This window comes from Dama dama, chromosome 26, assembly GCF_033118175.1.
Source record: "Dama dama isolate Ldn47 chromosome 26, ASM3311817v1, whole genome shotgun sequence".
NCBI lineage: Eukaryota > Metazoa > Chordata > Mammalia > Artiodactyla > Cervidae > Dama > Dama dama.
In genome coordinates this window covers 20,675,602-20,699,253 of record NC_083706.1, presented here as the reverse complement: position 1 = coordinate 20,699,253, position 23,652 = coordinate 20,675,602, and the positions used below count along the sequence as shown (strand labels likewise).

General features: G+C 42.4%; 1 protein-coding gene across 8 annotated transcripts in view; it reads left to right on the top strand.

The window, feature by feature from the left end:
- MRAP2 (melanocortin 2 receptor accessory protein 2) overlaps positions 1–23,652 on the top strand; it is a 56,712-nt gene that overhangs the window by 21,287 nt on the left and 11,773 nt on the right. For 3 of the 8 annotated variants that reach the window (XM_061129987.1, XM_061129988.1, XM_061129989.1), the window contains exons 2-3: positions 9,409–9,541; positions 19,479–19,578. In XM_061129987.1, the coding sequence (XP_060985970.1) occupies positions 9,409–9,541; positions 19,479–19,578 (233 nt within the window). Of the gene's footprint in view, positions 1–1,366; positions 1,382–3,736; positions 3,781–9,408; positions 9,542–19,478; positions 19,579–23,652 lie in introns of those variants that run through there. The other 5 variants (XM_061129992.1, XM_061129993.1, XM_061129995.1 and 2 more) reach the window with 3 other exon arrangements.

Here is a 23,652-nt window from a genome sequence, read left to right as displayed (position 1 = left end):
TGTCTGCTATGAGCCAGGTTTTGGGTGGGTTCTGGAAATACAGCAGTGAGCAAGTGGAGAGGTCCCCGTCCTGATAGAAGAGAGACCAAAGGGAGGAGATGGCCCCCAGATGGCCCCCAGACGGCCCCCAGTGGTTCGTGTGGTCCTAGCATGGCCTGTCCTGTGGCACATTGCTGAGACTGTTCCCATCTCAAAAGACCTCTTCAAGGGGCTCAAGGACAGCCATTGTGTTCCCCACCTCATAGTTCATGCAATAAGCATTTGCTGTATTGACCCAGAGAGTAAAACAGAGCAAGGAACTTTATAAAGTACTTCTCAGCCTATGTACCCAGAACGTAACTAGTGCCCAGAAAATAACTGGAGAAGGTGAGTGTAGGACCCACCCCTCATCCTCTTTGAGAGATCAGCTGGTGGAGGAGGATACCCACTTGTAATTCAGCCTCTCTGCATTTCAGGTGTTGGCTGAAAATCTAGTTGCACAAAATATAAGCTTCCTTTCTGGTTTTGGAAATTGTTCTTCTATTGGCATTGATTCTGATTTTCAAACAGGAAATCTTCAGGCTTGCAAGCACTTTCTGTTCCAAGTTTTGCTCCTCAAAATGAGTTGCTGTTGTGCAGTGGAGAACAAGGAAGAGACAGGAAGAGGATGCATCCAGAATTTCTGTCAGCCGTCAGTCGCTGTTTTTGTTTATTTATTTATTGGCTGGGCTGGGTCTTCGTTGCTGTCAGGCTTTCTCTACTTGTGGTGAAGATAGATACTCTCTATCTTCATTGTGGGGCCTGGGCTTCTCATTGCAGTGGCTTCTCTTGTTTTGGAGCACGGGCTATAGGCTCCTGAGCTTCAGTACTTGTGGCTTTAGGCTCAGTAGCTGTGGCTTAGTTGTCTACAGCATGTGGATCTTCCTGGACTAAGGATCAAACCCATGTCCCCTGCATTGGCAGGCAGATTTTTTATCCACTGTACCACCAGGGAAGTCCTATCACCACATTTTTGTGAGTAACTGAGTACTTTCTAGGAAATGTCCAGCAAGGCATAAACCTTGATCGTGTAGAGAAATTTTGGAATTGTGTCCGTCTGAAAAGGGAGGAAGGACCATGTGTGTGTATAATATTTATAGTCTGAATTGAATAACTAGAGTCTTGGACTTCACAAATAAGATGTGTGTTCAAGTCAAGATAATAGTTAGGAGGAGGACTGAAGCCCAGGAAGCATGGCCTCCTTAATTGAAGGAAATAAAAAGCCACACTCTGTGTAAGAAGTTGCTGACTTAAAATGGATTCACCGAAAAGGAATCTGCAAACATGAGAATTAAAGTGACGTGCAGATAGAACACGGTGGTTCGCATTCACGTGGAATCTACAAAAAGGAGCAAGGCACTGGGTAAGAAGACCATGTCAGCATTTGTTAAGCAGTATTCTGGGAGGGACCACAGTGGTTCTGATTTTATACAGTCAAGTGTGATTCCTTGCTGGAATGTAGTGCCTTTTGGAAATGCTTTAGGAATATCCAGCTGGTTCTGGCCTAACCATGAGCCCAGTTCATAACTCTGAAGACTTTTATTAGATTTCTGTGTGGTCCATCACACGTGGCTGCATATAAGCTCCGGGGATCATCAGTTCTACTTTGGGTGCCTGGTCGTATCTCTGTGCAGTGAGGGAATGAAGCTTCTAAAGCTATGATTCTGAAGTTCTGACCTTGGGCTCCTCGGTGACCAAAATGGGGCCTGGCCAGACTTTGATTGTTTGGATGTCTCAGCTGGAAAGAGAAAGGGTGACTTCTCTGTTGTGAAGGGATAACTGTTCCTATAAATAGAAGGAAGAAAGAGATAAGGATAAGTGATTAATGAGATTGTCATGGCCCAGGTCGGAATGGAGGTTGCCATCCTGGGTGGCACACCAACTTTTGGAATTTGGGAATTGAAGAGCGGAAAGAATGCCTACAGTTGGGAATTTTAATCTCAAATTTAAATGGGTCATTAGGTCTGCCTCCATGCAAGCTGACACCTACAGTCATTAGGTCTGTGGCACTGGCCAGCAACTGCTTGGTGTATCTTCCTGGCTGTGTGTGTGTGTGTGCACGCGCACCTGTGGATGCTCATTTTTTAGAGTTTATAGGCATCTTTTGGATCTCTCCTTTATGTGCTAGTCCTGTGCCGAGTTGGTGGTCACTGGGAAAACTCAACTGCTCATGTCTACCCCTTAACATGGCAGTAAAGGTCCAGTTCCAAGGAAACAGCTCCCTCGTCACATGCACCCATCGTGACCCACCACAGATATTGATGAAGAGTTTTTAATTCACTCCATGGGAGCATCCATGTTCATGTGTGAAAGTGAAAATGCTAGTCTCTTAGTCATGCCTGACTCTTTGCAACCCCTTGGACTAGAGCCCACTGGACTTCTCTCTCCATAGGATTTTCCAGGCAAGAACACTGGAGTGGGTAGCCATTCCCTTCTCCAGGGGACCTTCCTGACCCAGGGGTTGAACCCGGGTCTCCTGCATTGCAGGAAGATTTTTTATTGCCTAAGCCACCAGGGAAACCCCCATGTTCATATACATCTTCCCAAGTTCGGGGAGGTGGAGAGAATTATTTGACCTGATTTAAGAAGGCAAGAGGATATCCAGGAGTGGTGTGGGAACCTGGGTTGGAGAAAGAAAGATTGGATAATTGGAAGAAGACATGAAAGTGCTGGGCATGTGGATGGGAGAAGGGACAATGCTTACACAGTTCTGAGAGGTTCCTAGGGCCTGCTAATTGCCCTCTCCCACTCCTGTAAACTGGCCTGAAGTGCCCAGTGCACACCTGGAGAAGGTAAGTTTATTTTTCAGGTGGGGCTTTGAGGTGAGGTTATCATTTCTCATTATTGTTGTTGGCAAGGATGCCTTCAGCTACTCAGAAGAGCAATTAGTCTCTCTGTACAGCATCAATAGGCTTGTTGGGATATGCTTCCTCTGGAAGAAGTTTGTTTTACTGATTCTAATATTATGATGAAATCTGACATGAAGAGACTCTCAGGAGGGAGTGAGGAGCAGCGGGGGCCGGAGGCGGCCGCACACCGCGCTCTGTGCTTCCTGTTTGCTGGGCTCTGAAGAGAGCAGCTGTCTGAGCCCGGCAGCCCCGTGAGCAAGCCTCAGCACCCCATCGCTCCTCCAGTGTGTGTTAAAGCCCAGACACTCCTCACTGTGGCAACAATATACTCTGGGCACTGCTACCCAGACTCGCTGGCAGCTTCCAGATGGTGAAGCAGCTCCAGCTTCTGTGTCTGCAAAGCTCAGAAAGGCACCCCTGGGCTTCAACAACGGACATTACGCAACACCCTGCCTTCTGTTTGTTGTTTGTCCTGGGCATGTGATGGCCCAAGCTGGATAATTTGACACTTGCATGAAAAGCACTGCCTCGTGGACTTTTTCAAGGATGTGAGGTAGAGGCAGAAGCCAGAGGTTCTGTCCTCCAGATCTGTCTTGGCAATTCAAGCACCGAGAGGAAATAGCCAGTGAAAACACAGGATGCTCCTTTCATGGGAAGGACTCCACAAAGATGGCTGCCCTGGGATGGGGATGGTGTGGCCTGCATCGAATTCTGCTTCCCCAGAGAGCCTCCTGTCTCCAGGCATCTGTCAGGCATCCTGTCTTACAGGACCACCTTTCTACTCTCAGGACCTTGTCACCTATGACTTTCATCACCCTTTGGTCTCCATCCATCTCTAACTAGTTCATTTAGATGAATAGGAATAATGTAAGGGAGAAAAAAAAGAAGTTTAAGAAACACCTCTCTGTGATGGGTAAGTGGTTGATACATCTTGATATCCGACTCTTTTACAGATATTTTACTTGCTGGTTCCTCACTGGTCCTATGCAGGTGGTACTAATGCTTCTTTCTGAGCTGATAGACTAGCAGGAAGAGCCGCTGGACCTGTGGGCCTGGGCAACCACGGATGGGGGACCACTGTGCACAGATGTGGAGAAGAACATCATGGGCAGGGATGCTCAGAGCATGGAAAACACTTGCTCATATTTGTTTTCTTCATCATTTTAATACTTTTTTTCTGTTTTTCTATTTTCTATTTTGACACCAGCTGAAGCCAGCTACCTTCCTCTGCTTATTACATTGACTGTAATGCTAATTTCCCATAAAAATGATATGATCAAACCGACTTCATCTTATTTGCCTCAAAAAGAGAGAGATTATTACCATGTGTTTGATTGGATGAAACATCATGAATCCTGTATTTCTCATTGTGATTTTAAACCATCGAAATGAATGCCTTTTGATTTATTTTTTATTATAGTAATTTTATTTGTCTAAAGTACATAGATCAACTAACCATATAGTGAAGTTGATAGGAATTGGCTGACAGAGAAGTTGTTGTTGTGTAAAGAATAAACCTAGGCATTTCTTTCTCAGACTAGCTTTTCCCTGCATCCTGGCTCTGCACATTTCATGCAACATCACATTTCATCTTTAGAACAACTTCATGATTGTACTAACATTAGTACTGTTATCACTTTTACTCTCCTGTTGGAAAAACTGAAGCTCAGATCATTTTTTTTGCCACAACTCTCGAGGAGGGAGTTGGCAAACTTTTTCTATAAGATATTAGAAAGTAAATATTTTAGACTTTGGGGACTCTGCTGTCTCCCTCAGAACTACTCAGCTGTCATACTGCTAGAGAAGACAAAACAAAAACGAGGGTAGCTACGTTTCAATAAAATTGTATTTATGGGCTCTAATACTTGAATTTCTTAAAATTCTCTCAGATCATGAATAATACCATTCTTTTGTTTCTTCCCAATGGTTAAAAATATTAAAACATTCTTGGAAATTCCCTGGTCGTCCAGTGGTTAAGACTCCACACTTCCACTGCATGGGGTATGGGTTCAAGCCCTGGTCAGGAAGCTTAGGTCCCACATGCCACATGATGTGGCCAAAAAATAATTTTAAAAAATAAGATGAATGAAAAACTGAGAAGAAAGAAATAAAAATAAAACAAAAATATTAAAGCAATATTCACTTGCAGACTATACAAAAACAGGTGGTAAAATGGATTTGCTTTCTCCAGTATACATGATGAGAGTATGCGGGAAAGGAGACGTGGTAGGAGGAATACTCTCATCAGAGGGAACAGTATGTGTGCAGGTTTTAAGGAGCATGAAGTATTTGAAGAACTGCAAGAAATCCAAGTGAAACTTGATGTATGGTAGGAGGCAAGAGAAGGGGAGATGGCAGGGCTCAACTCGTGACCCTGTAGAATATCTTAAGGATTTTAGGTTTTGTCCTTAGAGCAATAGGAAGCCATTTAAAAGTATTAAGCAAAGGAGTAACAAGGGCAATCAATCTTTTTAAAAAATCATTGGCTGATGTGTGGAGAATGGATTGCAGTGGGTTGGTAATAGTAGAAGCAGAAAAAACAGGAGGCTCAAGAAGCAGGCCAGGTGGATAATGATGGTGTCAATTAGTGACAGTAGGCAGAACCACTTCCTGCCAACAACAGGAAGTCGGGATGGTTGGTTTTGCAGAAGAGGAAGATGTGGCTGGCTGAAGTGTCCTATTTGGCAACATAGCAAATGGAGGGAAAACAACAATGGAGACTCTCATCTTCTGACTTCAAATGCAGTGCCTTTTCCTGTGTGGTGTGAAATTCTTAACATTCTCAAATGGGAATTATGTTCATCCTAATTACCATTTATCTCTGAACCTCACAACTGAAGAGTTACTACTCTTCATAATGGTTTCATTACCATTACCAATGGTTATTTCTGTGCCAGTATTAGAAAGGTAACCAAATCTTTACTCAAAGGTCAGCTTTTCTTAAAATTTGTATAGCTTTCTTTCCCAAAGAAGAGTTGGTGCCTTCTCTCCTACCTTTGGAGTAGTTATTTGTCTGGCTGGGCACTCACAGTCACCCTCTAATTCTGATACTGTCACACATCTCTGGGTCAGAGCGCACCCTCTTTTGAACAACAGGATGTGAGGGCTTGGAGTCTGTTTCTATGGTATCCAGCACTGGGAATGGGGAAGAAAGAAAGAGGGAAAGGTGATGACTTCAGACTATACTATAAAGCTGACCTCAGACTGTACTACAAAGCTACAGTCATCAAGACATTATGGTACTGGCACAAAGACAAAAATATAGATCAGTGGAACAAGATAGAAAGCCCAGAGATAAATCCACACACCTATGGACCCCTTATTTTTGACAAAGGAGGCAAAAATGTACAACGGAGAAAAGACAATCTCTTTAACAAATGGTGCTGGGGAAACTGGTCAACCACCTGTAAAAGAATGAAACTAGAACACTTTCTAATACCATACACAAAAATAAACTCAAAATGGATTAAAGATCTAAATGTAAGACCAGAAACTATAAAACTCCTAGAGGAGAACATAGGCAAAACACTCTCCAACATAAATCACAGCAGGATCCTCTATGACCCACCTCCCAGAATATTGGAAATAAAAGCAAAAATAAACAAATGGGACCTAATGAAACTTAAAAGCTTTTGCACAGCAAAGGAAACTATAAGCAAGGTGAAAAGACAGCCTTCAGAATGGGAGAAAATCATAGCAAAATGAAGCAACAGACAAAGGATTCCTCTCAAAAATATTCAAGCAACTCCTGCAGCTCAATTCCAGAAAAATAAATGACCCAATCAAAAAATGGGTCAAAGAACTAAACAGACATTTCTCCAAAGAAGACATACAGATGGCTAACAAACACATGAAAAGATGCTCAACATCACTCATTATCAGAGAAATGCAAATCAAAACCACAATGAGGTATCATTACACGCCAGTCAGGATGGCTGCTATCCAAAAGTCTACAAGCAATAAATGCTGGAGAGGGTGTGGAGAAAAGGGAACCCTCTTACACTGTTGGTGGGAATGCAAACTAGTATAGCCGCTATGGAGAACAGTGTGGAGATTCCTTAAAAAACTGGAAATAGAACTGCCATATGACCCAGCAATCCCACTCCTGGGCATACACACTGAGGAAACCAGATCTGAAAGAAACACGTGCACCCCAATGTTCATCACAGCACTCTTTATAATACCCAGGATATGGAAGCAACCTAGATGCCCATCAGCAGATGAATGGATAAGGAAGCTGTGGTACATATACATCATGGAATATTACTCAGCCATTAAAAAGAATTCATTTGAATTAGTTCTAATGAGATGGATGAAACTGGAGCCCATTATACAGAGTGAAGTAAGCCAGAAAGATAAAGACCAATACAGTATACTAAGGCATATATATGGAATTTAGAAAGATGGTAATGATAACCCTATATGCAAAACAGAAAAAGAGACACAGATGTACGGAACAGACTTTTGGACTCTGTGGGAGAAGGCGAGGGTGGGATGTTTCGAGAGAACAGCATCGAAACATGTATGTTATCTAGGGTGAAACAGATCACCAGCCCAGGTAGGATGCATGAGACAAGTGCTCAGGCCTGGTGCACTGGGAAGACCCAGAGGGATCGGGTGGAGAGGGAGGTGGGAGGGAGGATCGGGTTGGAGAATACATGTAACTCCATGGCTGATTCATGTCAATGTATGGCAAAAACCACTACAATATTGTAAAGTAATTAGCCTCCAACTAATAAAAATACATGGAAAAAAAAAAGAAAGTTGTGGTACACATACACAATGGAATATTACTCAGCTATTAAAAAGAACACATTTGAATCAGTTTGAATGAGGAGGATGAAACTGGAGCCTATTCTACAGAGCAAAGTAAGTCAAAAAGAAAAACACCAATATAGTATATTAATGCATATATATGAAATTTAGAAAGATGGTAATGATGACCCTTTATGTGAGACAGCAAAAGAGACACAGATATAAAGAACAGACGGTGGGAAAAGGCAAGGGTGGGATGATTTGAGAGAATAGCATTGAAACATGTATATTACCATATGTGAAACAGATGACCAGTCCAAGTTTGATGCATGAAACAGGGCACTCAAAGCCGGTGCACTGGGACAACCCAGAGGGATGGAATGGGGAGGGAGGTGGGAGTGGGGGTTGTGATGGGGGATACATGTACACCCATGGCTGATTCATGTCAATGTATGGCAAAAACCACCACGATATTGTAAAGTAATTAGCCTTCAATTAAAATAAATAAGTTAATTTTTTAAAAAAAGAAAGAAGGAAAGGTGAGACTCATGCTTTGGGGCAGAAGAGTGGTGGAGATTTTGCCTCAGCTTCTCTGGAGGTTGTGCTCTGGAGGCAGCAGTGGATGATCCCGACCTATGGTGGGTGGAAGAAGGGGAGCTTCAGAAAGCTCTTGGGGTGGGGCGATGGTCCTCAGTGTGATACTGTTCAGTGAGTCTTGGTTTTGGCTGGTACTTCATTCAGACTCTTCCTTATGTTACTGTTATTTGTTGCTTAGTGTTCTTCCCCCATTATGGCTTCCCAGATGGTAAAGAATCTGCCTGCAATGCAGGAGACACGGGTTTGATCCCTGGGTCAGGGTCATCCCCTGCAGAAGGGAATAGCCACCCACTCCAGTATTCTTGCCTAGGAAATCCCATGGACAGAGAAGCCTGGTGGGCTACAGTCCATGGGGTCACAAAAAGTCAGACAAAACTGAGTGACTGAGCAAGCAAACACATTCTTGCCCCGTTATTAGGGGAGGTCTCTGGGGTCCTGGCCTGACATCTCCTAGCCCACAACGTACCGTGCCTCACATATCACAGGTACACAGTGCTGGATCCCGGCGCTGTGGACTTGACATCTTAGGTGTCCATGCTGTGCAGTGCAACCGCATTTCACAAAGAAGTCAGCATTTTTTAATCTAAAATTCTAAAAAATGAGGCATTGGCACATCCAGAAAATAGGACAAATATCAGGAGTTAGTGGTGACCAAGATTGGGGCTTCCATTGAGGATCTTCCCCAGTGATGTGACTTTTGATGTCCCCTTCTCTTTGCCCCACTCCATTTCATTAGATGTAGGTGGCATGTCTATTTTTCTATGGAAGGTGCTTGATAGAAATCTGTTGAGCTGCTTCTCTCCTGCTACTGATTTTATTTATCCTCTGTGGGCTCTTTATATGTGGTGATATATGGTCAGGCTAAAGTTGTGAGCTCAGAGCACTCTCTCCCTCCTTCTTTCTTTCATTAGTTATTGGAACTTGGTTATGTGCTAGGCACTGGGTTAAGTTCTGGGGGAACAACCTCAAAAGAAGACATGGTGTCTGGTTACAAATATATACCAGTCTCTTGGAGAGAGAAAAGGAAATAATGGCCACTTGGGATGAAGTATGGGCAGCCATGGAGAAATGTCCCTGACCTGATGGATAGGACCTCCCTTAGCCTTTTGCCTGCTGACCTCCTGAAGATGGTCAAGGACAGTGTGGCTAAGTTAACAAACTCTGCGCTTGCCTTTCTTCATTTGTGCAGGTAGAAATGTCTGCCCAGAGGTTAATTTCTAACAGGACATCCCAGCAATCTGCATCTAATTCTGATTATACCTGGGAATATGAGTATTATGAGATTGGACCAGTTTCCTTTGAAGGACTGAAGGCTCACAAATGTAAGTCTTGTGCAATTTCCCACTGTAAGCATGTTGTGTGTTTGCCTTATTCTGTGAAGCCGCCAGTGTTTACTTTCCATGGACATGCTTATACATAACTTTATCCTCTACCCTCTAAACCCCGTAAATCCCCTCCACATATAGGCTTGTTGATCTGGGATGTATAACATGACTGATGAAGGACTTGGAAGATTCCCTTAGTGGAAGCTGAGTCAATGTCCCTTTCAAATTAAGACTTAAAAAAATTAATGATTCCAGCTCTCCAAAACTGTGAACATTTAGACCATCAAAAATGTATACACAAATAGAATCTAGGACTCTAATTTGAAGAAGCTTCCTTTTTTAACACTTGGTCCACAGCATCCCTTCAGCCCTGCTGGGTTTCTGGGACTGTGGAAAGCAGTCTGTCTGAGCTTTTTCATGATAAAGGACCAGAATAACTCATGATCATTCCCAACTCTGTTGTAGGCATGAATTGTGCTTCATGTTATTGGAGTAATTAATCATCTAGCACAGAGCAAGGAAATATAATTCTATGAAAGGGTACTGTTCACCTCCAGTCATAACTGCCGGCTGACTGGCAAGCATGAAGCAGCTCAGTCTCCTTAAGCAGAGTTGTCATGAGCAGAAACTGCTGCCCATTCCCTGGTCCTGTCGTGGTTACCCTGTGAATGTCCTAGAGAGGTTTGGTTGTTTCAGAATGAACGTCCACAGTGTTATAAAAGTGGTAGGTCCTTTACTGACTCAGATGAATGGGATATGTTTAGGAAATACAAGAGTGGTTAGAATTGAAGACGAATGTGGCCAAGGAAGTGCTTACCCTCCTTTCATATTTTCTGGTCTCTGACTCTCTGAGCTGTCTTGGCATCATGACCTCTGACCCCTACTTGCCGCTCCATTGCAAGGTGGACTTTCTAGTTTTTCCAGCTTCACTGAGATATAATTGACAAACAAAATTGTCATATATTTATACAATAAATAAAATGGTGATACATTGTGTATATTGTGAAAGGATTCTCTCCATCAACTTAACATTTCTATCACCTCAGGTATATGTGTTTGATTGTTTATTCATTGGTAAGTAGAACATTTATGTTCTACTCGCTTGCCGACTGTAAAGACAGTATTATCAACTATACTTTCCATATTATATGTCAGGTCCCCAGACCTTATTCATCTTATAGTTGAAAGTTTGTACTCTTTTTACCAACCTCTCCTGATTTCCCCACCCTTCAGCCTCTGGCAGCCACTTTTCTACTCTCTGTTTCTTTGAGTTCGACTTCTCTTTTAGAGTCTACATATAAGTGATATCATGCCCTAATCGTCTTTCTCTAACTAGCTTATCTCACTTCATATAATGCCTTCCAGTTTCACCCTTGTTGTAATAAGTGACTATATTTCCTTCTTCTTAAAGGCTGAAAAATATTCAAATTTCTATCATCTATCACATTTTCTTAATCCATTCATCAGTGAATGGACAGTGAGATTGTTTCCATACCTTGGCTATTGTGAATAATGCTGCAATGACCAGGGGAGTACATATACCCTCTTCAAGATAATGCTTTCATTTCTTTTGGATATTTTTCCAAAAGTGGAAAAGCTGGATCTTACAGTAGTTCTGTTTTAATTTCTTAAGGAACTTCGTACATAGTGGCCATACCAGTTACATTCCTACCAACAATGTACAAGGGTTATCTTTTCTCCACATCCTCACCAGCATTTGTTCTCTCTTGTTTTTTTTGATAAAGGACTTTCTAACAGGGGTGAGATGATATCTTTGAGGTTTTGAATTGCATTTCCCTAATGATTGGTGATATTCAGTACATTTTCATGTGCCTGTAACATTTGGATATTGTCTGTGGAAATATGTCTGTTCAGGCCCTTTGCCCATATTTCAATTGGGTTTATTTTGCTATTGAGTTATATGAGTCCCTTGTATACTTTGGATATTAAATTCTTACCAGATATGTGGTTTGCATATGTCTTCTCCTATTCCATAGGTGACCTTTTCACGTTATTGATGGTTTCCAATGGTAAAGCATCTACCTGCAATGCAGGAGACCTGGGTTCAATCCCTGGGTTAGGAAGATCCCCTGGAGAAGGAAATGGCAACCCACTCCAGCACTCTTGCCTGGAAAATCCCATGGACGGAGGAGCCTGGTAGGATACAGTCCATGGGGTTGCCAAGAGTCTGACAGGACTGAGCAAATTCACTTTCACTTTCACTTTGCTATGCAGAATCTAGTTAGTTTAATGTAGTCCTACTTGTTTATTTTGCTTTTGTTGCCTTTGCTTTGGGTGTTAAATCCAAAAAATCATTACTAAGAGTGATATCAAAGAGCTTACTCCCCTATTTATGACCCTTATTTTGAACTCTCACTAAGATCTATTTCTAGAGATTTATCTTGTTCTTTTGTTTGGAACATATTCCTCCATTTCTTCCTTCTTCTTGACTCTCTGTGTTGGCTTCTGTGCATTAGCTAAAAGAGCCACTTCTCGCAGGCTTAAAGGAGTGGCATGTAGGAAATGTTCTGTGAGAAGCCCTGGGCAGCAGAGCTAGGAACTCAAGGGACATCACCTGTATGGGCTGCCTGCGCCTGCCAGCTGCAGTGCAGGGGTGGGCAGAGTGCTTGCCCAGCCCCGCTGTGACACAGGGGTGGGCGGGGCTCCCTGGGGGGCACCCCCACTGACACTAGCAGGTTAGAGGGAGCGTTCCAAGATGGCACCCACCAGCCCGGGAATTAGCAAGGTAGAATGAAATCATAAAAATGGCCAATGTGTCCATCACCGGAAAGAGTCCCAGCAAATTTGTGCCTCTCCAGCAGAAGCTTTAAGATTAGTTAGTGGGTCTCCTTTCTGAATAGGCCAGGTGATTTTCAAACTGGTGTTGTGTAACGGGTCCTGGGGTGAGGGGGTCTGTGCATGAGCCCTTTAAACATATTCCCCACTCCCTGTGGAGCTCTGTTTTTCCTGAAAGTAATACCCGTTGGTTTTTTAAAGTCAGCCATTTTGGGGGCTTGTCTTTCCTAGTCAGGATTGACGATTTGGGATGCCTTTGATGGAGCTCAGACCCCTCTAACCTTAGAGAAGAGTTCTGTATTTTTGAGATCTCTCCCAACTGTGGATCGCGGCACCTAGGACGGAGTTTTATTCTGTGTGTGTGTGTGTGTGTGTGTGTGTGTGTCTGTGTGTGTCTGTGTGTGTCTGTGTGTGTGTTTCTGCCTCTGCTCACTGTCTCAGTGCTGTCTTCTTATCCTTTGTTGTAGAGGCTCTGCTTGCTCAGTTTTCAGGCCTTTTCTGAGGAAAGCATCCCTGTGTAGTGGTAGTTGTATGTCCGTGGGAGAAGGTGAACTTGGGACCTTCCCACGCCGCCATCTTGAACTGCCTCCAGTGCGTGGTCCAGACCCTTCGGCAGGGAGGGTGAGCCCTGGGGCTTACGTCTGATCACACGTTGCTCTGCTGGGGGTGGGGTTAATGGCAGGAGATGGCTCAGCCTTTCTTACTGATATGAAGGTGGGTGCTGTCTCATTTTTCAGATGTGTAGGAGTCATTCAGCTAGCTTCTGGAACTCTTTCAGAGGGAACTGCTCCAGATGTAGCCATATAGTCAACGTGTCTGTGGGACGAGGGGACCTCAGGAGCCTCCCAAGTCTCCATCTTGGTTGACCCCCAATTCCAGCTAATTAAGTTTTAGCCTTTTCCCCACCCCAATTGCAGGAAGGACCACAAGAGCCTGGCTTCGCCTGTAGGTCCGGAGGAGCCGGGTGCTGCTAATTGCTGGTGGCTGTGGTTGAGCGACTCCGGACTGTTAGAGGGACAGGGGCCGTGATAGCTGGCTGGTTCCTGCCTTCTGGTCACCATCAGTGGGGTTGTAAAGGGCTTTGGAGTTAGTAATTTCCTATATCAGGAGCTTTCTATTTTTGTCCCTTAAAAAGCATTAACTAAATCACATATCCTTTACCTCTGAAGTGAATAGTAATAATCAAATGCTTTCACACACTCCTTTGTTGATGTCTGCTCAGTAGTTCTGTATGGAAGTAAAAGAAAAGCATGTGGAATCCATTAGGATGTACTGGCATCCATTATCTGATGGAGGGCTATTGCTGTCAGGGTGTGAATCACCCTCCTTAATTTGCTTTAATTCTTTAATCGGTTATTTTTCTGGCATAGTCTGTGGGTAAGGATACTTGCTGTTAAGGATTTTAATGAAAATCAAAATGACTGGGTAAATCATCATATGGTTTCCTGTAATTTAAGCTTTTATAACTTCATGACACAGATTTTATTTCTGTGTCATTTTTCTCCTGCCTCTTTTTCTTAGTTTAAAGGGCAATGCTGCTGTAATTTTGGTTGGGGCATTTCCAGAGACAGTTGAAAATCTCTTTGGGGCATATTACATTTAGAGATGATTATAGCTGGAAAAAATTCCTGCAAAATGTAAGCAGAAATGTAGGCATTATTTACACATTTTATTTACTATACCATTGAGAAGGAGTGCTTTTTGTTAGTGTTAGCATTCATTTTAGGCAAAAAACAGAAATTCCTAGGTAAATCTTTACTGTAAGAGATCTGATTAGAGGCCCTTAGCTTCCAGAACAAACCCCAAGACATACAGGAAAATAAGTCAATTATTGTATTGTATAACTTTAGGATTAGTGTCTTCCATTTTAAAAAGCTGTAATTCTGGGCTTCAAGTGCATCTTCTTGTTTTGCTGAGAAAAATTCAAAGCCAATCAGGTGCAAGTTGAAAGGAATGAAAATCTGTCATTTCAAGGGGAAGCATTTAGGAAGACAGGAGTGACCATAACGGTTATCTTTTTACTTTACATGTGATGGGTTGTTCTTAGCAACAATAGTTACATCTCTAGTTAGACTGAGTTCTCCTGCCTGCTGAAATTAAGATCCTATCTCTATAGCGTCTTTTATCTGAGAAACAACCTCTGATGATCATTGTAAATTCTCCTTTTGCCTTCAGTTTTGAATCTGATAATAAACTATAACTATCTGAAGTGGACCTGTATCTGACATACATTTGATACCAGAAAAATGGACATTCATTCATCCATTCATTCTATATGTATTTATTGAGCACCTGTTATTTGCAGCACTATTTTTTTTAATAAATTTAATTGAAGGATAATTGCTTTCCAATATTGTGATGGCTTTTGCCATACATCAACATGAATCACCCACAGGTATACATGTGTCCCCTCCATCCTGAACCCCCCTTCCATGTCCCTGTCCACACTATCCCTCTGGGTTGTCCCAGAGCACCAGTATTGGGTGCCCTTCTTTATGCATCAAACTTGCACTGGTCATCTATTTACATGTGGTAATGCACACGTTTCAGTGCTATTCTCTCAAATCATCCCACCCTCACCTTCTCCCACTGGGTCCAAGAGTCTGTTTTTTGTATCTGTGTCTCCTTTGTGTGCAGCCCTGTTTTAATCACTGGAGATACAGCAGTGAACAGAAAAGAAGAAAGCTCGTCTCTTATAGATCTTGCATTCTACCCCGAGAGACAGATAATAAATAAATAGCCAAACTATGCCAGATGGTGATAGAAGATAACATAGGGAAAGGAGGTGTGAAGTGTGGAGGTCAAAGTATAGATAGAATGGATATGGAAGGCCTTCCTGAGAAGGAGAAATATGAACGAATGCCTGAAGGAAACGAGAGGTTGAGCTGTAAGATACCTGAGGAAGAACATTACAGAAAATGCTCCATGGTTTGGAGTAAGACCTGTGATCGGGAGCACAGTAGACACAAGTGCCGGAAGCCCACTGTTGGCTCCTTCCCAGGAGTCCACAACACAGAACTGATCCTAACACCTTAGGAACCAGAATTGGTATAAGGACAGTGCTTGTGCTGGTGTCCTGAGCCCTGTCTTTCAAATTAAGCATTAACCCTTGCTTTTCATATAACCATGAGATGGGAAGGTCACAATATATTCTTTTTTAAAAAATTTTTTATATTGGACTATAGTTGATTTGGGCTTCTCTGGTAGCTCAGCTGGTACCAAATTGACCCAGTTCAATTCCTGGGTCGGGAAGTTCTCCTGGAGACGGGATAGGCTACCCACTCCAGTATTCTTGGGCTTCCCTGGTGGCTCAGATGGTAAATAATCCGCCTGCAATGCAGGAGACCTGGGTTTAGGTTGGGAAGATCCCCTGGAGGGGGACATGGCAACCCACCCTAGTATTCTGGCCTGGAGAATCCCTGTGGACAGAGGAGCCTGGCAGGCTACAGTCCATGGGGTCGCAAAGAGTTTGGCCAAAAAACAAACTTCTTGGCCAACCTAATACAATTTTGTGTTAGTTTCAGATGACCATCAAAGTGATTCAGTTACACATATACCTATTCCTTTTCAAATTCTTTTTCCATTTACATTATTACAAGATATTGAGCAGAGTTCCCTGTACTATCCAGTAAGTCTTTGTTGGTTATCTATGTTATACACAGTAGTGAGTGTATGTTAATCCCAAACTCCCAATTTATCCCTCCCCTCCACCTTTCTCTTTTGGTAACCCTCAGTTTGTTTTCTAAGTCTGTAAGTCTATTTCTGTTTTGTAAATAAATTCCTTTGTATCATTTTTTTATATTTCACATATCACCATTATAATATTTGTCTTTCTCTGACTTACTTCACTTAGTATGATCATCTCTAGGTTCATTCATGTTGCCACAGGTCACATTATTGCATTCCTTTTAATGGCTGAGTAATATTCCATTGTGTATATGTACCACATCTTTATCTATTCATCTGTTGATGGACATTGAGGTTTCTTCCTTGTCTTGGCTGTTGGAAGCAATGCTGCAGTTGAACACTGGGGTGCACATATTCTTTCAAACCGTGGTTTTCTCTGAATATTTGCCCAGGAGTAGGATTGCTGGATCCTATGGTAGCTCTATTTTTAGTTTTTTAAGGAACCTCCATACTGTTCTTCATAGTGGCTGTGTATTCTTACCAGCAGTGTAAGAAGGTTCCCTTTTCTCCACACCGTTTCCGGTATTTATTGTTTGTGAAACCTTTAATGATGGCCATTCTGACTGGTTGGGGGGGAGGGGAAATGGGATGGGATAGTTACTCTCATCCTCCCCTAAAATGGAAAACATAATATATGGAAAAGCAGATCATACCAGTGAAAACCGTGCACATGTCAGCTCTCTTGTTTCATTCCATTCGCTGGACGTCAGGTAAAGGGGAGGTTATTTTATTATGATGCATTCGATTTGGAATTCCCCTGGGCAAATTCTCCTCCTATACTCTCTTAAACTATAATGGTCTCTAAGTAGCTCAGTCTCTAGACAGGACAGAAGTAGCTCTTCGGCTGTATTAGAAACACCCGTGGAAGGCTTTTCCTTAACCAACCAGGTTTCCTGGAGTCCCCACTCTACGTAAACCTCTGTTCTAACTTCCTCCTGAGAAAGGGTACTTTGGGGAAGACCAGAGGCTCTGTATTCCTCTTTTCACCGAAATGCTTGTGTCCATGAAACTTGACATAGAAATAAAACTTCAAGAGAGTTTGGTTGTTCCTGGAATGAGATGGAGCTCTCTGATGCTCTCTGAAAGGGGCTCAGAGTGAGAAAGGTATCTCATGTATTTATTGGGCCTCATCTATTTATTGTTTGGATAAAGGATGAGGATGAGGTAGAGGAGAATTAATGGAGATAATCTGAGGATGCAGAATTTCCTCTGGAGGAGAATGTGAGTAAGCAAAGCTACTTAAAGCATATTGTCATGAGAAACGTGGATTCCACGTTATCAAGAGAATGCGTGAAAATGCCATTGGACCGTGGGGATTCTAAGATTCTAACCAAAACTCTCCTCATTCCCACTCTCTTCTCTCTTGTGACTTTGCTGAGGGCTGAGACCCTCCCAGGTCCCACGTTATTGTTGCTTTTTGATCAGCTCCCTGGGTCACTAGAAGGCCGGGTGGGCTCCCTGTGCCCACCCTGGGCTAGGGGGCTGGAGGACACATGGGGATCCAGCCACCATCGGCTGTGTGAGAGCTGTCCTCATAAGAACCCCTCCCTAGTAAACAGATTTGAAAATGAATCAACATGACTAAATTCTCAACTGAGGACTTACGTAACACTGGCAGGTCATTTTAGAATTGGCTTTTGCTATTCGGGCAGTTGATGAAGTACAGGAGGCTGAGCTGGCATTTATCTGCAAAAATGATGCTTTGCAGTCTGTGCCCCCATAACTGAGACGCTATTGTTACATGTTAATTGCATTTGTACACATGTGCTTTTTGGTATTTGTCCGTATGTCCTGTTAGGCTTCATTTCCATTAGTTTGTCAGGCAAAGTCTACAATTCCTGTTTCTCAGGCACTCTTAACCCTGGGAAAGATAAATTGGTTTTGCATCCAGAGTACTGAATAAATGCCATTGAATAAACTGGGGCTCTGAAACAACCTAGAGGGGTGGGAAGGGGTAGGTGGTGGGAGGGAGGATGGAGAGGGAGGGGAAATATGGCTGATTCATGTTGATGTATGGCAGAAACTAACACAGTATTATAAAGCAATTATCCTTCAATTAAAAATAAATAATTTTTTTAAACATTGTTAAATAAAGGTTGTTACCCTCTAGGTGATAGTGTATTTAGAATAAAAGTAAGAATTATGCAAAGCAAGTTGCTAATCTGATTTCTTCATATTAGAAAGAGTGCTATATACACATAATTCAATTAGAATAATACTTTGTATTTAAACACATTTAGTGTATACATTCTGTTCACCTTTAAAAATTGCTAGGCATCCTCACTGTATTGCCATGTAGGTAAACTTCTTAGAATAAATCAGAAAATGTAAAATAATTCAACTCTGTTGCTTCCCCCAAACTTAAGAGCTTATGATGAATGTGCCGGGTTGTGTAGACAGCTCGGCCTCACCCGCATCCGAGAGAAACACACTAGTGACTATTACCTGTGATAGGATCAAGGAGGGACCTGTGCAGAGAAGCACAGACAGAAAGGTCATGGGGTTCACAGGAGGGAGCAGGCACATCAGTTGGGGAGATTAGGCTTCCTGAAGGAATTGATGTAGGGAATGCACTTTGAATGAGGGATAGACTTTCATTATCTCCAGTTTGGGGAAAGTTGTTCTGGCCAGGTGAAGGTACGGGCCCCTGGAAAGGTGTGAGTATTAAGGAACTATGCCTAAGGGTTCAGGCAAATACAGGAATACAGTGTCCCCCAGACTGATGGGAAGCATCAGTTTTAAAGTAAGGATCAACTGAGAGAAAACAACCACTTAAACAATAATAGACTGCAAACGTGAGCCACCTTCTTCTCAGATGCCAGATATGGTAAAAGTGCTTTGTATATGGGATCTGTTCTCATGTGAAAAAGGTCAATTCTATTTTTGTTGAAGTATTTTTCATGAAAGAGAAATACTATCAGAGCTATGATAAAGCAGATTCCATTAGAGATGAGGCCCCGGCAAAGACCAAAGGCAGGAAGAGCACTCAGGAGGCCATTTGTTATGTTCTTTGCAGGATGTAGTGAAGACCTGAGTTATGCCAGCATGAACGTGAGTGAAAAAACAAAATTGGGTTGATGTGAATCAGATGTCATTTTAAGCTTCATCCTGTAGTTTCTGCTAAAAAATGGGTTTTCTAACTCAAGACACCCCAGTGGAATCTTGAGGACCTGGACAGCCTGATTTCTGTCCTAAATTCTTCCATTGGGATGTAGCAACCAAGAGTCAGAAAGGCTGACATCTCCTAGTGTTACCTGAGTCAGGAACCTGAAGACATAGACTCTTCCCTCATTCCTTATTTTAACTGTTCCCTGCTGTCTGATAGTTCAAGGTTGTCTCAGAAGACTGTGACCATCCTCTCTCATTTCATGTATCAAAAAGCACAGATTCCTTGAATGTTTAAATTCTATGTTGCTATGAAATACTAATCCCAGTGTTACCTGTCTTACAGATTCCATTGTGATTGGATTTTGGGTTGGTCTTGCAGTCTTCGTGATTTTTATGTTTTTTGTGCTGACTCTGCTGACCAAGACAGGAGCCCCACACCAAGAGTAAGTTTGGGCTGTTTCTAAATGTCTGTTAAACCCCACAGGGACTTGAAGAAACAGAAATATATTGGGGGGTGGGGTTGCTTCCAGTGGGTGGAGAGATGGATTTGCTGTCCAGACCCAGGTGCTGGTTGGGTGGGACCTGTCTTCCTCCTCGAACTTTGCCTCTTGCCTCTGAGGCTTCTTTTCAAGTGAACCCTCGTGCACCTGGGTTTCTTGGTCTTTCCTGTAGTCTTAATGCTGATCCTGGCTCAATGTTTATTTTGAAAGGTTATTAATTATGATGGATTTTCTCCTTATTCCCAAAAGAATTTAGGTGACTCACCAGACTGAAACAATGAAAAAGGACAATAACAAAAATAGGATGAAAGCTAGCTTAAAAAACATTTCAAGGAGCAGAGAAATCGTTACTGAATACTCGACTAAATTGTTTAATTATTCACTGAATTCAGCACTAAATTTCCTCAAAATGAGATAAAGGATTATAAAAGTTTCATGGTGTGGTAAAGAACATCTGTGATGGGCTTTGGATTTATGGAGGAAATGATTGCATGGATGCTTAATGAGTGTTGAATAACATCAAAACATAATTGGGTGGTTATAGTTTGCAAAAACTCAGAAATGTTTTAGAGACTTTTTTAATCCCAACTCTTCCAAAAAAGGAAAAAATAACAACTTGTTTGATACCTTGTCAGTCAGTTCCAGAAGGCAACAGATAGCACATTCAAATTAGGTAATTAGAAGAGCTTTTTAAGAAGTTAATTTTCTTATTGAAATATAGCTGATTTACAATGCTGTGTTAATTTCTGCTCTACAGCAGAGTGACTCAGTTATACACATATTTCTGCTTTTTTAGTATTATTTTCCATAATGATTTATCCCAGGATACTGAATGTGGTTCTGTGTTTTATACAATGGGCTCTTTCTTTTTATCCATTCCATATCTACTAGTTTGCATTTACTAGTCCCAGACTTGCAATCCATTCCTCTGTTACCTTGGCAACCACAAGGCAATATCTGTGAGTCTATTTCTATTTCATAGATAGGTTCATTTGTGCCATATTTTAGATTCCACATATAAGTGATATCATATGATATTTGTCTTTTTCTTTCTGACTTACTTAGTATGATAATCTCTGGTTGCATCGATGTTGCTGCAAATGGCATTATTGCATTCTTTTTCATGGCTGAGTAATATTCCATTGTATATATGTACCACGTCTTCTCTATCCATTCATCCATTGGTGGACTTTTAGGTTGTCTCTGTATCTCGGCTGTTGTGAATAATGCTGCTGTGAACACAGGGGTGCGTGTATCTTTTTGGATCAGAGCTTTTGACAAAGGGACTCGTCACAGGTTGTGGCCTGGATGGCGCAGGATGCCAGGGCTCAGAACACTGAGGAGTAGATGCCCTAAATCTGAAGGGCCCTGATTGTCTCCCAGGAGCCCTGCAGAGAGACTGGCTGAGAGGAGCAGTGACCCAGGTCAAGGGACACAGCCCAGTGTGACCTCTTAGGGAGGGAGCCTCCAACAAATACCCAGACCTGTCTTTCCCCGTCTCTCCCCTTTCTCACCACTGCTCCCCACTGGCTGAGCACTGCACCACTACCAGTGGCCAGAGCCTACATCAGAGGTCAGTTTCCCAGGGCACAGAGCAGGGTGGGGAAGGGTAGGGAACGGCCTGGGAGAGTAAATGGAAGAAAGTGAGCACAAATCCTCACATTTCCATTCCATGTCTGCCTTCATCCTCACCGCCTAGCCGTGGCGTTCTTGTTGTAACTCATCACACAGTCTGCAGTGTCTGCTGTTCAGTCTCCAGCCTGTACTTCAACTCTAATAACTAATCATATAAAGGGAATGGTTCTGCGCATCACACAGCTGTTTTCAGACATTAAGGTCTGGGAGAAAAATTCAAACACATGTTAAATGAAAGTAAAAGACCATTTTATTGAAGGCTATGGAGATGGATGGTTGAGAATCTCTGGAATAGCCACTAAAAAAAATATGAACTTTCCCTTTTCTGTCTCCTTGTTTTTGCAAACATCTGCACATGCCTTTGCTTCAGTATATTGGTCCAAGGAGTTTAGAAATCTGGTGTGGATTATAGCAGTAGTAAGGGCTTCTCTGGTGGCTCAGAGGTTAAAGCGTCCGCCTGCAATGCGGGAGACCTGGGTTCGATCCCTGGGTTGGGAAGATCCCCTGGAGAAGGAAATGGTAACCCACTCCTGTATTCTTGCCTGGAGAATCCCATGGATGGAGGAGCCTGATGGGCTACAGTCCACGGGGTCACAGAGTCAGACACGACTGAGTGACTTCACTATAGCAGTAGTAAAAGAAGCCGAGGACAAGCTCAGGTTCGGGCTCAGCTAGTAGAGTGACCGGGGAATAGTAAGCCCTTATCTCTTCCTGCTCCTCAGAGAGCTGGATGGACTTTTCATGGCTGTTGAGAAGTACTTGTTTGACATAAGATGCACATGATTTCATAGATGGGAACACCCTAGCTCAAAAGGGAGCATGACTTCCCGTAATGTGTAATTTTGTGTTTGTCTAGGCCATGATATTTGGTAAAACATTATTCTAGATGTTTCTGTGAAGGTTTTTTTTTTTTTTTTTTTTTTAGGTAAGATCGGTCTTTTAGGAAGACTTATCATTCCCCATAATGAGGGTGGGCCTTATCCAACTGCAAAAGGCATTCCTAGAAACAGATGGACCTCTGTCTAGCAAAAAAGGAATTCTGGCAGGGGACTGCCTTCAGACTCAGACTGCAGCTCTTCCGTGGGTCTCCAGCCTGTCCAAACCCTACAGATTTTGGACTTGCCTGTCTCCACCATTACATGAACCACTTTCTTAAACTAAATCTGTCCCCACCTCACCCTGAATGGATAGATAGATATAGAAATAAATGTGTACAGGCACACACACACATTCACACACACCCAAACACCCCTGTTGGTTCTATTTCTCTGGATAACACTGACTAATACATTGCCTCAGCATTTCACATTGACCCTGGGTAGCTGAGGCTTGTTTTTCCCCTTTTCCAGTTGGCAGTTTGTCCTTCTAATAGATGATTTCTCTTTTGATGGTTATTCTTAGTCATCTCAAAGAACAGGGGTCATTGTAACCCTACATGCTTTTGGTGAGGCTAAGGAGAAAGTTTGACCTTTTCATTTTTACTTTTAATGAAAAGATGGATCAGCCCTCAGGGCCACACTTTAAATGTTTTTCTGAAGCAGTAAGATGTGCATTTGGCTGTAGTATTTGAAAATCAAACTGAATGATACAGACATATGGAGAAATCCCTAAATGGAGCAGTTAAGAATGGTTTTATATCTTAGTAAACTTGACATTTATTTGGCAGGAAATATTTTTTGTAAAATAGACATTATCCAAGAAGCCAACTTTAATATAAAACAATCAGTTTTAAGTTTGCCCCTGATAATTAGACATGGAGGACATAATGATAAATCACTGAGAATAATACTAAGAACATTTTTTGACATTTACCATCTGCCAGGGTCTGTTAATCACTTTATAGTATAATCTCACTAAGTTCTCACTGAAAGATGAAGTATATCACATAGGATTTATCCTATAAAATCTCACTTTACAGATGAGAAAAAGGAGACTGAATCACTCATATAAGGATTCACAGGTTTAAAAAAAAACTATGCATATTAAAAAGCAGAGACATTGCTTTGTCAACTAATGTCCATAAACTCAAAGCTATGGTTTTCCCAGTGGTCATGCATGGATGTGAGAGCTGGACCATAAAGAAGTCTGAGTGCTAAAGAATTGATGCTTTTGAACTGTGGTGTTGGAGAAGACTCTTGAGAGTCCCTTTGACTATAAGGAGATCAAACCAGTCAATCCTAAAGGAAATCAGTCCTGAATATTCATTGGAAGGACTGATGCTGAAACTGAAGCTCCAATACTTTGACCACTTGATGCAAAGAGCCAATTCATTAGAAAAGACCCTGATGCTGGGAAGGATTGAAGGCAGGAGGAGAAGGGGACAACAGAGGACAAGATGATTAGATGGCATCACAGACTCAATGGACATGAGCTTGCGCAAGC